This window comes from Eulemur rufifrons, chromosome 30 (assembly GCF_041146395.1).
Source record: "Eulemur rufifrons isolate Redbay chromosome 30, OSU_ERuf_1, whole genome shotgun sequence".
Lineage (NCBI taxonomy): Eukaryota > Metazoa > Chordata > Mammalia > Primates > Lemuridae > Eulemur > Eulemur rufifrons.
In genome coordinates, this window is record NC_091012.1 from 23,066,523 (window position 1) to 23,084,159 (window position 17,637).

General features: G+C 37.2%; 1 protein-coding gene across 2 annotated transcripts in view; it reads left to right on the forward strand.

Annotated features, from left to right (window-relative positions):
- Positions 1-17,637, forward strand: part of GABRA3 (gamma-aminobutyric acid type A receptor subunit alpha3) — a 239,983-nt gene that overhangs the window by 135,880 nt on the left and 86,466 nt on the right. For both annotated transcript variants that reach the window (XM_069463221.1, XM_069463222.1), the window contains 2 exons: positions 637-704; positions 14,243-14,463. In XM_069463221.1, coding sequence (XP_069319322.1) covers positions 637-704; positions 14,243-14,463 — 289 coding nt within the window. The remainder of the gene's footprint in view (positions 1-636; positions 705-14,242; positions 14,464-17,637) is intronic.

Genomic DNA, 17,637 nt, shown 5'->3' on the forward strand with positions numbered 1-17,637 from the left:
CCAACAAAAGTTTATTTCTTATTTATGCAAAGTCTATTTTGGATCCAGGCAACTGTCCAGGGCAGTTGTCCTCCATATGTTAGCTCATCATTCCAGACTTTTCAATTTTATGGTGGCACCACATCAACATATTTTCCATGGCCACTATGGTGTGGAAAGTCTTGCATTAGACATTAATTGCTCCAGCTATGGAGGGGCACATATTTCTTTCTCCCACAGTCAGAGCCAGTCACATTGCCCCTCTCTACTTTAAGCAGGCAGGAGTAGGGAAGTACAATCATCCTCTATTCCTAAAAGTGGAAAAGAATTGGATACTGCAACATTTATAACCTACCACAGGTAAGAGTAAGCCCAGTGTGAGAGCTCAGCTCCTGTGAATGTCAGGGATCTCTAATGGCCCTCTCTAAGCTTTTATGCTTTGGGATTCTGCTGTCATTCTCAAAGATATCTAAAGAGGTAGACTTTGAACCTGTACCTAGCATGATATCTCTGAAGAAGTAGTACAGGTTAGAGGTTTCTGAGGGGTTTTCCTATGACTGTGCCAGGTATCCTGTCATTCAGAGTACTGCACTAGATTCTCTGTGAACTAAGGCAACAGCCTTTCATGACTCTGCTTTTCTACTTTCTTTTTCTCAGATGCAGTGACTGAAGTGAAGACTGACATCTATGTGACCAGTTTTGGCCCTGTGTCAGACACTGACATGGTAAGTATAGTTCTTTCAAAGGTAAAAGTAAAAGAAGATGTAACAGATCAAAGACAATAAATTGGGATTTTACATAGTAGGGCCTTGTAGCTATATCCTAAGGAGACATCTTATCTCATATGAATGCTCTACCTGCCCTCACCACCCCATGTTTCCATCTTTGTCCTGCTTTCCCCACCTACTCACATATAAAGCATATACCCCCACCAGTAGTACCCTCCTCTTCCTTCCATGATACATCTTTCACAATTGGCTTGGCTCATATCCTCAATTAAATTCCCTGACCTCTCCCCCCAAATATTGCTGGTACCACACACATATTGGTAGGGATAGCTCATGTGAGGAGACCATTGTGGTGGGGTTTCTCAAACACCTGGTGGTGCCAAGAAGTCTGTTCCTTGCAACTAGGCTCTGGCTACTGGGAATGTGGACTAGCCAGAATAATATAGTATGAACAAAGAGTCTAAACAACTTCTGGAAACTGGCCCTTCTACACAGATGTGGGCAAAAGTAGAGCTTCAAAACAAACTCAAGAAATCAGGCAGGGCACAGCAGAGCTAGCAAAGGGGTGACTCATGAGCCATCTGCAAAGACTGCCCCTTCTCCCATCATTGTCCCTTACTGCCAAAGCAAAGAATGCCACGGAGAGTTGAGTCAGAAAGCCTCAAACTAATAGACCACCTGTCAATACCTACTGAGTATCAGATATTTGATTGAATAATTACCATTTAGAGAAACAAAACAGATGTTACCTGCTCTGTATGTCTGGCAGTTATTAGATGCACAACAAGTTTTTGTTGAATGACTGATTTTGTGTTGTAAATAAAAATCTTACTGTTTAATATCAGGGAAAATATGCTGAAAAATATTTAATGTCCATGTTCACTACTTAGATTTTTTGCTGTATGTCTATTTTCAATGGGACTACTACTTAGCAGGGCACAAGGCTTCTTTCCACCTGTTGGGTGAGTACAAATAGTTGTATAGGGATGTGGTAGAGTTTGTCTTATAGGTAATCCAGAGCCATTGAGTGGATTTGAAAATATATGGACAGTGAAAAGTAGACAGTGAAAATATATATGGGCTTCATCCCAGAGATGCAGGGATGGTTCAACATACACAAATCTATAAATGTAATTCACACATAAATAGAAGCAAAAATAAAGACCATATGATCCTCTCAATAGATGCAGAAAAAGCATTTGACAAAATTCAACACCCTTTTATGATAAGAACGCTTAACAAAATAGGCATAGACGGGACCTACCTAAAAATGATACAAGCCATATATGACAAACCCACAGCCAACATCATACTGAATGGGGAAAAACTGAAAGCTTTCCCACTTCGAACTGGAACCAGACAAGGCTGCCCACTATCCCCATTACTTTTCAACATAGTATTGGAAGTCCTTGCGAGAGCTATCAGGCAAGAGAGCAGAATCAAGGGAGTCCAAATAGGGACAGAAGAGATCAAACTCTCACTCTTTGCTGACGATATGATGTTATACCTGGAAAACCCCAAGGATTCAACAAGAGACTCCTGGAATTGATCAATGAACTCAGTAAAGTCTCAGGTTACAAAATCAATACACACAGATCAGAGGCATTAATATATGCCAATAACAGTCAATCGGAGAACCAAATTAAGGACTCAATACCCTTCAAAATAGAAACAAAGAAAATAAAATACCTAGGAATATATTTAACTAAGGAGGTAAAGGACCTCCACAGGGAGAACTATGAAACACTGAGGAAGGAAATCGCAGAGCATGTAAACAGGTGGAAAACCATACCATGCTTGTGGATCAGAAGAATCAACATTGTTAAAATGTCTATACTACCCAAAGTGATCTACAAATTCAGTGTAATCCCTATTAAATTACCAACATCATTTTTCACAGATACAGAAAAAATAATTATACACTTTGTATGGAATCAGAGAAGAGCCTGTATACCAAAAGCAATTTTAAGCAATAAAAACAAAATGGGAGGTATTAATTTGCCAGACTTCAAACTATACTACAAGGCTATGGTTCTTAAAACTGCTTGGTATTGGCACAAGTGCAGGGACACAGATCAGTGGAACACAACAGAAAATCCAAATTTAAACCATCCTCATATAGCCATCTAATCTTTGACAAAGCAGACAAAAACATACTCTGGGGACAAGAATCCTTATTCAATAAATGGTGCTGGGAAAATTAGATAGCCACATGTAGAAGACTAAAACAGGACCCACAGCTTTCACCTCTCACAAAAATCAAATCACGGTGGATAACAGACTTAAACCTTAGGTGTGAAATGATTAGAATTCTAGAAGAAAATGTAGGAAAGACTCTTACAGACATTGGCCTAGGCAAAGAATTTATGAAGAAGACCCCCAAGGCAATCACAGCAGCAACAAAAATAAATGAATGGGACATGATTAAATTAAAAAGCTTCTGCACAGCCAAAGAAACAGTCACGAGAATAAACAGACCACCTACAGAATGGGAAAAAAATTTTGCATACTACACATCAGATAAAGGACTGATAACAAGAATCTATTTAGAACTCAGGAAAATCAGCAAGAAAAAATCAAACAACCCTATCAAGAAGTGAGCAAACGACATGAATAGAAATTTTTCAAAAGAAGATATAAGAATGGCTAACAAACATATGAAAAAATGCTCAACATCCCTAATCATCAGGGAAATGCAAATCAAAACCACAATGAGATATCACTTAACTCCAGTGAGAATGGCCTTTATCAAAAAGTCCCAAAACAACACATGATGGCGTGGATGCAGAGAGACAGGAACACTCATGCACTGCTGGTGGGACTGCAAACTATTGCAACTCCTGTGGAAAGCATTATGGAGATACTTTAAACAGATTCAAGTACACCTACCATTCGATCCAGCAATCCCATTATTGGGCATCTATCCAAAGGAACAAAAGTCATTCTATGACAAAGACACCTGTACCCGAATATTTATAGCAGCACAATTCACAATTGCAAAGTTGTGGAAACAACCCAAATGCCCATCAATTCATGAATGGATTAGTAAAATGTGGTATGTGTATAACATGGAGTATTACTCAGCTATAAGAAATAATGGTGATATGGCATCTCTTTGGTTCTCCTGGAGAGATTTGGAACCCATTCTATTAAGTGAAGTATCCCAAGAATGGAAAAATAAACGCCACATGTACTCACCAGCAAATTGGTTTCCCTAAGGGCACATTTGGGAATAACACCAATTGGGTATCGGACTGAGGTGGGGGGTGGGGAGAGGGGATGGGTGTATAACTACAGGATGAGTGCATTGCGCCTTGTCTGGGGAATGGTCACGCTTGAATGTGCTGACTCGGGGGGATGGAGGTGGGGGGAGGGGATGGGGGTATAACTACATGATGAGTGCAATGCTCACTGTCTGGGGAATGGACACGCTTGAAGCTCTGACTCGGGGGTATGGGCGGTACATGGGCAATATATCTAACCTGAACTTTTGTACCCCCATAATAAGCTGAAATTAAAAAAAGACATAAAAAAAGAAAATATATGAGTGCTATTTAAGAATAATTCATCTGATTGTCTTTGGAGGGTAGACTGCAAGAGGAAAAAGCCTGGAGGCTGAGAGTTGAGTTAGGCATGTTGATTTTACATGGCTCTTTAATCAGTGGTGAGATCTAGGAGTCAGAGAAGCTGGCTAGTTCTCAGGAGAGAAAGTCATAAGTACATGTGTGGTTGGGAGGCAGGGGGAAGGGAGAGGCCTGAACATCTTTCAAGTGTTAAATAAAGAGAAGGGTATAGGAGACTCTCTGTGTACTCCTTGAGGGCAAGTATCAAGTCTTCATGGCTTCCCTGGTACTTAACAGAGCACTTGACACATAGGGAGAGCTCAGTGAGGGCATGTTGGACATATGAGGAATGGAGGAGATGGCTCTCTCTTAAGGGCAGCAAGAAAGCCTGTATGTCTAGATTGCTCCCTGTCAACCTTTTGACCAGTATTGGCCACAGCTTCAGATCCAGGCATGCAGTAAACTTGTTGCCAGCTGATCATTAAATAGGAGCCCAATTCTGCATTAAAGGGCTGTACAGATCCTTATATTCACAGAGCTCACAGGCCATTGGGAATAACCAGATTTACTAGAGATATCCAGATCTTCCTTTGTATGTCTGGGAATTAATGATGGATTAGGATTTTTATAAGAAAGTAATTGAAGTGGCTCTTTTAACACACACATGCACACATACTCACTTGTTCCTTCTCACTCGTGCACCAATATCCACAAATACGTTCAAACAAATGTACGTACACACAACAAATAGCTATAGAGTACATACAGCCCACATGCTATCCACGGCATTCTATAGATACATACATAGAAACAGACATCTACACCAGAGATACCACAGAAGCACACACACAGCCCCTGCCTCAACCAGCTCCTCTCTCTGCTCCTTCCCCATTCAAGCAGGCATGTGTGGGTGGGAAGAGGCTCTGGAGACATTTTTAACAATTGTGACTTTCTCTCTCTTTTTAAGTTTCTTAATAACAGATTCAGGTAACAAACATTTTGGTCTGACAACTGCTTATAAAAATCATGCAAAGTTATCCAAATGTCCTAACACTGTAAAGAAAAAAAATGTGTAAATTACAGAGAAAGTAGCACAGGAACTTCTTTCCTTGTGGCAGTGGACTTGAAATTATTGTACCTGTTTCCTCCCTGGCACTGGAAAAAGTGGCTATGTCCACTTCAAGCCATCCCTTACTGGCAGTCTGAGGCACAGAATAGGTGGGAACCTTTATATATTTTGAGAGTCTCTTAGCCTGTAAATTTTTCTTATTCCATAGGATATGATATTTCTAGATGCAACATAGAAAGGGGTCTATGTCCACGGAGTTCCTAGGAGTCCATGACCAGGAATCTCCTGGGATACTTTTATGTAGCATAGACAGGCAGGACACATAAACAATGCCAATAAGACTATTTCAAGGGCTAAATACATCAGAAAGAGGGATTTTTATTATGATTCTCCAAAATAGAGACTGATAGAGAAGCGTTAAAGAGCAGAGAGAGGAGAGGATGGCCACAATAAAGGGCTGTGGCCTGTGTAAGGGGAAAGTGGCAAGGCCTTCACTGTAGTGCAGTTGTTAAGTACCTTGGCCCCACACCCTGCTAAAGTTGAATAAGAATGGCAGGCTCTTCCTGGGAGCCTGCTTTGGCACAGTGAGCAGTACTGGGGAGTTGAAGCCATTCAGGATCTAACACCAAGCCAGAAATGCTTCCCCAAGAGCTAAGTGTCATCTCTGCTCTGTCTAGAAAATGTATTAAGTGCCTTTCCCAGGAGGCAGACTTAGGCTTATTATCTGGAATATTTGATTTAAATGCCTCACAAAACAACAGAATGCATTTGTCAATTTGGAGACAATCATCCTTGGAGAGTATACAAGGGCTCAATTTGGAAGGAAGGAATTGATTGCATTTCTAGAATGGTCAGGTCAAAGTCTGATTGCTTTTGGCCAAAGGTCATGGGATACTTATGGAGCAAATAATCACTTTGGCTTCCTCAGTAGTTTTGACTGTGTAGAGAATAATATATAAAAAATAAGCACCCATCACCCAACTTTTTTAAATATTAAAAGTGTACCATATTTCTTATTGTGTTTTAAAAAAAAACCTTTAACGATCCAGGTTAAATCCCCTGTGTACCTTACACTACTGATCCCATTTCCCTCTCTCCTTCCTTCCTCAAAAATAGTTACAACTATAAATTTGCTTTTTCTTTTTGTAATTTCCATACATAATTTAGATTTATACCTTAGAATATATATATTTTACATACATTCATAAATAGCAAATAGTGGTTTTCATACTTCCAAACTTTTATATAAAATACATCATGGCATGCGTATCATTCCACAACTTATTTTTTAACTGTGCATTAAAAGCTTTTCTTTTTGATGCATTTTACTCTAATTCATTGATTTTTAATTACTATAGATTATTACATTGTATGAATATTTACTCATATATTTATCCATTCTCTTGTTAATGTGCATTTGGGTTGTTTCTGTTTTTTGCTTTAAAAAGCAATGATATTATGTTCCGACTGTCAGAAAAATGCAAATAAAATCAATTAGGTACCATTTCATAGCCATCAAAGTGTCAAAAATAAAGTGTGACAATGCAAAGTACTAGCAAAAGTGGAGAGAGGTGGAGCTCTCATACACTGCTAATGGAATTATAAATTGATACAATCCATCACGAAATTATTTGGCCCTATCTGAAAAAAGTTAAAATGTGCACTCTAATGAATCACAAATTTTATCAGTAGTTACCCTACAGAAACTCAGACATGGTCACAATAAGATGTATACCGTAATACTTGTATTACTGCTTGTGTGTGTCTATGTGTGTGTGTGTGTGTGTGTGTGTGTGTGCTCGTGGCTCCTAGATCACTAGCTTGATTCTAGCTCCAAGAAATGCTGGAAATCTAAGTTTTGACTTTTAATTTGAAAAGGAAGGACTTATAATATGAGAATTTCCACAAGACCTCCTAGAAGGGCCAAATGACAAGTGATGGTAAGTAGTAATGAATATGACAGATATTCACTACATGTTCCATTTCTATTAAATATTAATAGTTTTCTAAGAGGGGTGTGTGTGTATGTGCGTGTGTTTGTGTTTAGTTACGAATGCATTTAAAATTTTCAGCTTCTCTTTTGGCTCATATTAAGATTGATTGCATGATTTTTCTTCTCTAATCTGTTAATGTGGTTAATTATATTAATAGATTTTCTAATATTAGGTTGTTTTTACATTCCTTAAAATAATCCAACTTGATAATTATGATTTACTTTTTATACATTTCTTAGTTTGTTTTGGTGTTATTTTATTCATAGTCTTTGTATCTATGTTCATATGTGATCCCAAATTAAACTGCTTATCACCACCTCCACTGCTACTACTCTAGTCCAGGCCACCATCGTTTCTGGATTTCTGGCATGTCCAACTCTAAAAAGCCCCTAACTGATTTTCCCGTCTCTACTCTTATTTCCCTACAATCTGTTCTATAGAGGCTACACACACACACACACACATCAAAGTAGAGAAAATAACATAATGGAACCTCATGTATCTACCTCTACCCATGAGTGTTTCCCCTAAGTTTATCTCTTTTTCTTAATTAAACTTATCAGAAGTTTTCTATATTGTTATTGTTTACAAAGCAACCTGGGTATTTTTGGTTTTTTTCACCATCTGTATTATTTCTTTGTGTTTTCTGTTCCACTGATTTTTACTCTTATCTGGATCATCCTTTTCTTTACTTTCCTTGGGGTATTCTGTGGTCCTTCTGATTTCTTAAGGTACATTAGCTTATTGGTTTTCCTTTGTTTTGTTTTGTTTTGTTTTGAGAAAGGGTCCCACTCTGTTGTCCGGGCTAGAGTGCAGTGGTGTCATCATAGCTCACTGCAACCTCAAACTTCTGGGCTCAAGCGATCCTCCTGCCTCAGCCTCCCAAATAACTGGACTACAGGTGGTGCCACCACGCCTGGCTAATTTTTCCTTTTTTTTAATAGAGACGGGGTCTCACTCTTGCTCAGGCTGGACTCGAACTCCAGAACTCAAGCAAACCTCCCATCTTGGCCTCCCAGAGTGCTAGGATTATGGGCGTGAGCCACCACACCCGGTTTTCCTTTTCTTTTTTTTTTTTTTTTTTTGTTGAGACAGAGTCTCACTTTGTTGCCCAGGCTAGAGTGAGTGCCGTGGCGTCAGCTTAGCTCACAGCAACCTCAGACTCTCGGCTTAAGCGATCCTACTGCCTCAGCCTCCCGAGTAGCTGGGACTACAGGCATGTGCCACTATGCCCGGCTAATTTTTTCTATATAGATTTTTAGTTGTCCATATAATATCTTTCTATTTTTAGTAGAGACGGGGTCTTGCTCAGGCTGGTCTCGAACTCCTGACCTTGAGCAATCCACCCGCCTCGGCCTCCCAGAGTGCTAGGATTACAGGCGTGAGCCACCGCGCCCGGCCCCGGTTTTCCTTTTCTTAAGACTACCTTTAAGACTTCTGTATGGCTATTTCCCTCCAAGTACCACTTTAGGAGCCCAAAACAAGATTTCATAACATTTTCACTGTTGTTCAGTTTTAAGTATTTTCTAATATCATTTATGATTTTTTAACAAAATTTCATAGTATTTTTCAATTTCCAAATGTAAAGCTTTATGTTCCTAATTCCTCATTTAATGCCTCATATTGAAAGAAGATGGTCCATAAGATATGAAATCTTTTTGTGTCTCTTGAGATTTGCCATATGGCTTAGCACATACTCATTTTTTGGATAAATGCTCTATTTATGATTTACTGGGTGTTAAGCGGATAAGACCATGAGTGTTTGTTAGCTCATGCTTGTCAATTGGGTTGTTCTAATTTTTTAATCATATATATCATTGGTCTGATTGCTCTTCCACTTATTGAGAGTCTATGAGTTTGTTGATTTCTCCTTGTAATTCCGTTTTTCCCTTATGTATTTTGAGTCCATGCTATTGGTACATACAAAGTTAAAGTTGTTATATTTTCCACTTGAGAGCCTTAATTTTTTAGTGTAATATTTTATCCCAAAGAAAAATGTTTGTCTTATAATCCATTCTGTCTGTATTTTATAGCTCTATCACCTTTATTTTCATATGGACTCACCCCCCAAAAATGATATTCCCATAACATATTTTCCATCACTTTACTTTTAAACCGTGTGCATGTTTATATGTTTTTAGGTATGCCTCATGTATGTACATAGCACATAGCTACATTGTTTATTTATCCTTCAGTTATATTTAGTTTATTTATACTATCTTATTTTATGTATTCTTTTCTCCATATTTTTCTATGCTTTATTTTCTTCTTTGCTTTCTATAACACTGAAGCATTTTCTATGTTCTCATTTGTTTTTGTCTATTGCTTTATAAGTTTTATGTTCTATTTCAATTATATTCTTGAGTAATTACCTTAAATGTTAATAAACATACTTGGCCTAAAATCTAATGATACTCAGTATCTCTACTCTCCTCCCAAATAATACAAGAATGCATTAACCCACATGTTTCTACTCCATCCTCCCATTTAGGTCACTCTAATTATTTGTTCCACCCTGTTTTTATAGCCCTTACTATTATTTGTAGATATCCATTAATTGTTTAGTTTACCCTTAAGCTTGTCAGTACTTATGCTCACTATTCCTTCTTGCGTCCTCCTACTGGCTTCATTTTCAACTGCATGAAGAACTTCTTTTAGTAGTTCTTTTCATGAGGATTCATTCAATCATTGATTGAAAAATGCTTGTAGAGCATCAACTATATACTAGGTAGAGTTTTAGGTGTGAGGATATAGCAACAAACAGAACAAAGTCCCTGCTCTCATGGAACATCCAGGCTGTTGGAGTAGAAGAAATAGTAAACAAAGATATATTTTCTCAGTGCTATGAAGAAGAAAAGTAACTCATGGTAAGGAGAATGGAAGATTACTATTTTTGAGAGGATGATCAAGAAATGCCTCTCTGATATAGTGATTTTTGAATGAGACCTGAAGGCTGTAAGTGACCCAGCCATGAGAAAATCTGGGGTAAGGGTGAAGATATTTCCATGGTAAATTCTCTACCTTACTTTATTTGTCTAAACACACTACATAATATATCCATGGAAAAATATTGCACTTGTACCCCCTAAATTTATACAAATGAAAAACTATCTTTATTTTGACTTCACTTTGATAATCTAGTTGGCTATAGAATTCTTGGTTGACAGTTACTTTTTAGTCAACATTTTCAAGATGCATTTTAATTATATTTTGGCTTCTATTGTTGCTTTTAAGAAGTCTGCTATACCTCTTTTATTTTCCTGGATTGAGCGTGAGCCCATTTTCTGCAGTTAGATATCACAAGATTGGAGGAATAGCTTCCACATGTACTCGCCATCAAATTGATACTAACTGATCAACACTATGGTGCTCACACGATAGTAATAGTCTCCAGGGATTAGGGGGTTGGGGGCGGTAAACTCACAACTAATGGACACGGACACAGTGAACATTGTAGAGGGGAAGGGCATGCCTCTAAACCTTGCTTGGGTGAGGCAAAGGCATAAAATGTAACCAGAAGATATTTGCACTTCTGTGTTTATTGCAGCATTATTCACAATGGCTAAAATGTGGAATCAACTTAAGTGTTTATCAAGGGATGAATGGATAAAGAAGATGTGGCATGTGTACACAAGGGAATATTATGTAGCCATGAAAAAGAAGGAAATTTTGTCATTTGCAGAAACATGGATGGAACTGGAAGACATTATTTTAAGTGAAATAAATCAGGCACAGAAAGATAAAAAAAAAGAAAGCAAATCAGTATATCTAAATTTTAAGGGAAATATTTAAAAATAAACAATTAAAATATTGAAAAAAAAGAAGTCTGCTATAAGTCAAATGGTCATGTTATTGTAGATAATATGTCCTTTATGTTCTGCTATTTTTATGATCTCTGCTTTGGTGTTCTTTAAATCCATTATGTGCTGGCTGGGATCTATTTTAATTTAGTGAGTTTGCAACTCTTTATGGTTCTTAAAGCTAAGGATGCATATATTTCAACAATTCTGGGAAACTTTATCCATTACTACTTTGAATGTTGTTTTTCACCCATTTTCTCTATTGTCTCACACTTACAATCATAATAGACACATGCTGACCCTTTTCATTTTATCCTCCATAGTACTATACTTGTCTTTCATGTTTTCCATCATTTATCTGTCTGAAATGTAAACCGAACAATTTTCATCGGATGTAGTTCCAGTTCACTAATCTCTATTTAGTGATATCTAATCTGCTATGTAACTCACTCATTGAGTTTTTATTTTCAATGACTATTTTTCTTTTACCAAAGGTCAATTTCAAATAGACCTCTTTCAAATCTGCTTTCTCTTGCTCCTCTCCCTCCATAATCTTCATATTAATTATAGTTCTTTCGTAATCTCTATTTTATAATTCTGTTATATGAAGTCCTTGGAGAGTCTCTAATTCAACTATATATTGTATTAGATGACTCTTGCTCATGACCATTTCTTTAGGTATTTTGTTGTGGTGGATAGTGAGTTTATTTTCAGTAAGCACTTATTTGTGGTTATGTCCCTCCAAAGTGCTCTTGTGCTTACTTTTGCAAGTCAATCTAGTGGTATCCCCAGCCTAAGGCCAATTTTTATGTTAATTTCTCAGCTTCTAGGTTCCTGATCAGGCAGATAGTGTACATTTGAACATCATTCTTGCATAAGATTAGGGTTGAGGTTGCTAAATTTCAGTCGAAATGCTTTCCCCTCAACACTTCCCCCTTCCTTTTTGAATTTTTGTGTTGTGGGCTGGCTTTGTCAGTTCATTTTATGTAGTTCACCCCTTTGCTGAGGCCAGATCCCTTCAGGATCTTGGCTTTATGTGGGAGTCTAATTCCAGCTTTTCATCTGCCACAGTCCTAGTTTACACTTGTTGTCATGGTTATTGATACAGCCTCCTCTCTCTCTCTCTAAAATGTTTCAGTTTATACAATAATTTATATTATCTTTAAATCCTTAGACAAGAATGCACTTGGTGTACTGGAGCAAGAGAGTTCAGACTGGCTAGTCTGTGGAGGGAAGGGTATTTGGAGAAGAGGTCAGAGAGGAAGGCAGGGGACAGCTTACATCAGGGAAAGTTCATTCCAGGTATGATTTGAAGCCATTAGGGGATTTTAAACCAAAGGATTTGCAGCAACTTCTGGGTGCTGCTGCTTCTTGCTACTTTGCTATCTTGCTACCTTCTGGCTACCTTGAAGTGTCCCCTGTGCCTTTTGTAGTTTGGTGGTCTGTCAAGGATCTGGACAGAGTTTGTATTCAGATTTTGGGACTCACCCTCTTGCTTCTAAGACTTCCTCATGAATTTTCAGTTCATCTTTCAGTCTTGAGTTTTTCCTCTGATACATTAAGCTAATAAGTTTTCAGATTTCTGCTACCTGAGTTGTAATGGAGTAAGGAATTCCTTCAGTCTAATGGCAGCAAATTCACAACCATCACTCAGCACAGTTCTTTCATTTAGTGGACTACTATCCTACTGTTTCTACCTTCTTTTTTGAAATTGGGCCCCAGAGTCTCCCCCATTTGTGTGTAGCATAGTGGTCAGCCAAGATTTTGGGAAGAGTATATACCCAGATTTGGAGGCCCATCCCTTCTGTGACTGTCTTACTTTCAGGAGCCACACTCCTAATATTCAAGATTCTCTGCCACCCTGAGCCAGTGAGGCTGTTATATATGCCAAAGGAATTCTAGGTTTGGGGAGCATCTTCAGGAAATAAAAACCACAAACTCACAATTCTAATCCATTGCTGCTGCCATCTTTTAAGGGTTTCTGTCTGCTTTCAGTCTCTCTCCATTGCTTTTGAGTAATATAAGTGCATATATATGCATAGATATAGATATAGATATAGTTATTCAGAATTTATAATTAATAGCTACAGGAAGATACACCCAAATAATCAAACAATTTATTCTGTCACCAAAACCTGGAACATTTATTGTTATTTTAATTTGTATTTAGATTAATAAAAAATTTGAACTTTCTCTTCATGTTTATTAGCAATTTTTATCCATTTCATGAATTTGCTGTTCATTTACCTAATTTTTCTATTTGTGTTTATTTTCATCCTATTTATTTATAATATTTATTTCTTAGAGATAATAAGCTATTCACCCATCAGGCATATTGTTATTTTGAGGCTCAGATGAAATGTGTGTTAAAATAATAAGGTTTTGGTTTTGAAGCTCATAATATGGTATTATGGTAATTGTTATATTGGCCTTTGATGTTCATATGGGATCATTCAACAGTAGAGATCAGGTAAGGAGTTTGTTCTTATAAAGATGTCACTGCAGGTCAGGTGTGGTGGCTCATGCCTGTAATCTTAGCACTTTGGGAGGCCAAGGCGGGAGGATCATTTGAGCTCAGGAGTTCGAGACCAGCCTGAGCAAGAGCGAGACTCCGTCTCTACTAAAAATAGAGACGTGGTGGTGTAGTCCCAGCTACCTGGGAGGCTGAGGCAAGAGCCCAGGAGTTTGAGGTTGCAGTGAGCTAGGCTGATACCACAGCATTCTAGCCTGGGTGACAGAGCGAGACTCTGCCTCAAAACAAACAAACAAACAAACAAACAAAAACAAAACAAAACAAAAAAACGTCGCTGCATAGAGAAGGGAGCGCTTGTCTTTTTGTAAGGCAAAGTCTTGTGGTCAGCTTGTTTGATGTGTGGGTCAGTGTTGTCAGTGACCTTCCTGAGCAAAGCCTTGTCCATATTTATTGATCACCATGGCACTGTTTCTCAATCATAATCATTTGCCTTTCTTACAAGCAACAACTGTTAACATACTGTTTCTTCTCTGCATCAGAGGAAATATTTCAAGGTAATTAATAGTTGCTGAAGGTAATGTGGGCCCTCACCAGAACTTTACTGAAACATTGTTCTCTCTCTCTTTTTGTCCCTAGGAGTACACTATTGATGTATTTTTTCGACAGACATGGCATGATGAAAGACTGAAATTTGATGGACCCATGAAGATTCTTCCACTGAACAACCTCCTGGCTAGTAAGATCTGGACTCCTGACACCTTCTTCCACAATGGCAAGAAATCGGTGGCTCATAACATGACCACACCCAACAAGCTGCTCAGACTGGTGGACAACGGGACCCTCCTCTACACAATGAGGTCAGAGAGTGGTGGCCCCTGCTCAAAGTATATTGACAGTAGGACTGGGGTTGAAAGCAGTATGTTTTAGTTTATCTACTAAAAATTCTGTCAAGTTTATAGATTAGAAATGCACATATAGGTATATACTTCCTAATGTATTTGCATGTATGCATACTCACAGATATACATATTCTAGATACCCATATATAGTTACACATATGAATATTCTTAGACACACAGATATATGTTCATGATGTATTAATGTATGCATACTCAAAGACACATGTGGACTATCACAGAGGGATACACATATTCAAGGACACTTAAATACACAAACTCACAAAAGCATATAAAACAGCATGAACACTATGGTAGTCAGAATAGACTAGGTTTAACTGCAGCAACAAAATACCCCTATAATGCAGAGTTATGCGAATCAAATGAGATCATGATGAGTATTTTCTGAAACAGTGTTTTATATATATAAATTCAAAATTACAGTAACATCTATTTTATGTCACATTTCTTGGGGTGCTGAGGTGTTTGATATAAGTGAAATTTCCAAATAACTTAAGATGATACCTTTTAAACACCATATATATATATATATATATATATACGTAAAGCATGTATATATATATATATATGTGTGTGTGTGTGTGTGTGTGTGTGTGTGTATGTAAAGCATATATATGTTGGCATTGAAATCTTCATTAAATATAAAATATATATCATACTTTTCTACTTCCCAATCCATAAAAACATCATTTTTTATGTATTTCATGACTCATTATTGTTGTTCTCATTAGAGTTATTCGGCATTGAATTTTGCTCTCAAAAATAATAACTTTGAAAGCATTTACAGTGCAATAAGATTCTTTGCCCCAACACTAAAAAACTTTCTTGGTTCTTGTGTTTGCTTTTATGCTTTTGATTGTTCCTTTGCTGTCGGTTATTACATCCTAAAGCTTCCTCCTACATTAATGAGTGTTGATTTTGTGTAACTGAGCAAACCTTTATTGAAAGAATAGGTGCAATCCTTCAGTACAGATTCCATGGCTATTTGAAATTTGTGTATTTGTTATTTTGCACAATGTAACTCAGATAATGCGTGCCTGATAAATATGTGGTGAATAGATGAAGTGTGTTTGTCTGTATACTAGTTGCTCATTATTTCAAATTTGCTATTTATTGAGGGTTTTTTCCTACAAGAATTTGAAAGACAGGAAGAGGGCTAAGAAAGAAAGGATAACAAATAAATTCTTAAAAAAGAGAAAATTTAAATGAGAGAGAAAGAGATGAGAGACTAGAGGAGAAATGAACATAGAATAGAGAAGAAAACAAAGTAGGTAGAAATGAGAAGAAGAGGGTGGAGAGGGGAGAAAATAGATCATATATGTATGTATATATATTACATATATATATATATATATACCTCCTCTCAAGAATTTATATATATAAATCAATTTATATATATATGTGTGTGTGTGTGTGTGTGTGTGTGTGTGTGTATCAGGGAGATAAGGGTGGAGAAAAGAGAAAGAATATGAGAAGAGAGGAAAAAAGAAACAGTTGAGAAGGTAAAGGAGAAGATAGAGTAAAATAAAGAGGGTATGTATTAGCATATCCTAAAGATACATGAGAACTTGGTGAAGAGGATGTAGTAGATGGGAAGAAAGAAGAGAAGTCATAGAGAATTAGGGGAAGGGACACTAGAGGAGATGAACAAGAGGGAGGGAAATCGTGGATGGAAAAAAGACAAGTTTTTATTCATTCACCAAACGTGTTTTGACTTCCTAATATATACATGCCCTAAACTAAATTCTGGGTATGCAAAAATTAATGAAACATGGTCTCTGTCCCTAGGACAATCATAATATAATAGGGGAGAAAGACTAATTAGATAACCACAAATAATATTAACTGAAACACTAAACATATGGATAATTATGGGAGGACAAAGGAGGGTGATCTAACTTATTCTTTTGGATCAGGTTGAGAAAACAGTCTCTGGATGAGGCAACAGCTAAGCTCCTGATTTTTGGTATTAGCATTAATTTTTATATTATTAGATAAGTAGAATGTTGTCATAAAACTTGTAGGTAGGGGATAGAAGGTAGAGAGGAAGGGCATTCTAGACAGAGAAAACCAGGTGAGCAGTTGTGAGGAATGGAGTAACATTTTTTTTTTTGAAATAAAGTTTTACTGGAACCCAGTCACACCCATTCAGTTACATATTGCCTATGGCTATTTTCATGTATGGTAGGGTCGAGTAGTTGTGAGAGTGATAGTATGGCCACAAAGTCTAAAATATTTATACTATCTGGCCCTCTACAAATAAAGTTTGTCAATGCCTGCATTAGACTAATAAATTAATTCATATGATCAAGCAATTTACAAAAGCAGGGGTTTCAGAAAAGTATGTCTTTCTTCTATTCACTCCTTCTTTAGCTTCTTTTCTTTTTTTTTTTTTCAAAAACCTTACAGGGGTACAAATGTTTAGGTTACATATATTGCATTTGCATGGCCTGAGTTGGAGCTATAAGTGTGCCCATACCAGATAGTACGCTCTATGCCCATTAGTTGTGCATTTATTCATTCTCCCTCCCCCCACCTGCCTGACACCTGATGAATGTCACTTTATTTATTTATTTATTTATTTTTTAGGTAAAGACAGAATTAACTACCTGTTTTTATTAGCAAACATCTTGTCCATAATCCCTGCTGATAAAAGAAATGACTTTTTAGAATGCATTTAGATAGCTTTAAAAGTTTTAAGACATAATTTTCCTACATTTCCCCCTCTATAACCAAATTTGACATTTATTTCAAATTTTTGGCAAGGATTATAAATTAAAGTCATTTATTTTTTAAGGTACAAATGGAATGTCACTTTCATATGTGCACATAAGTGTTGATAAGTTAGTACCAATTTGATGGTGAGTACATGTGGTGCTTGTTTTTCCCATTCTTGCGATACTTTACATAGTAGAATGGGCTACAACTCCATCCAGGATAATACAAGAAGTGCTAGATCACCATTGTTTTTTATGGCTGAGTAGTACTCCATGGTATACATATACCACATTTTATTAATCCACTCATGTAATTGATGGACACTTGGGATGTTTCCACATCTTTGCAATTGTGAATTGTGCTGCTATAAACATTCAAGTGCAGATGTCTTTGTTA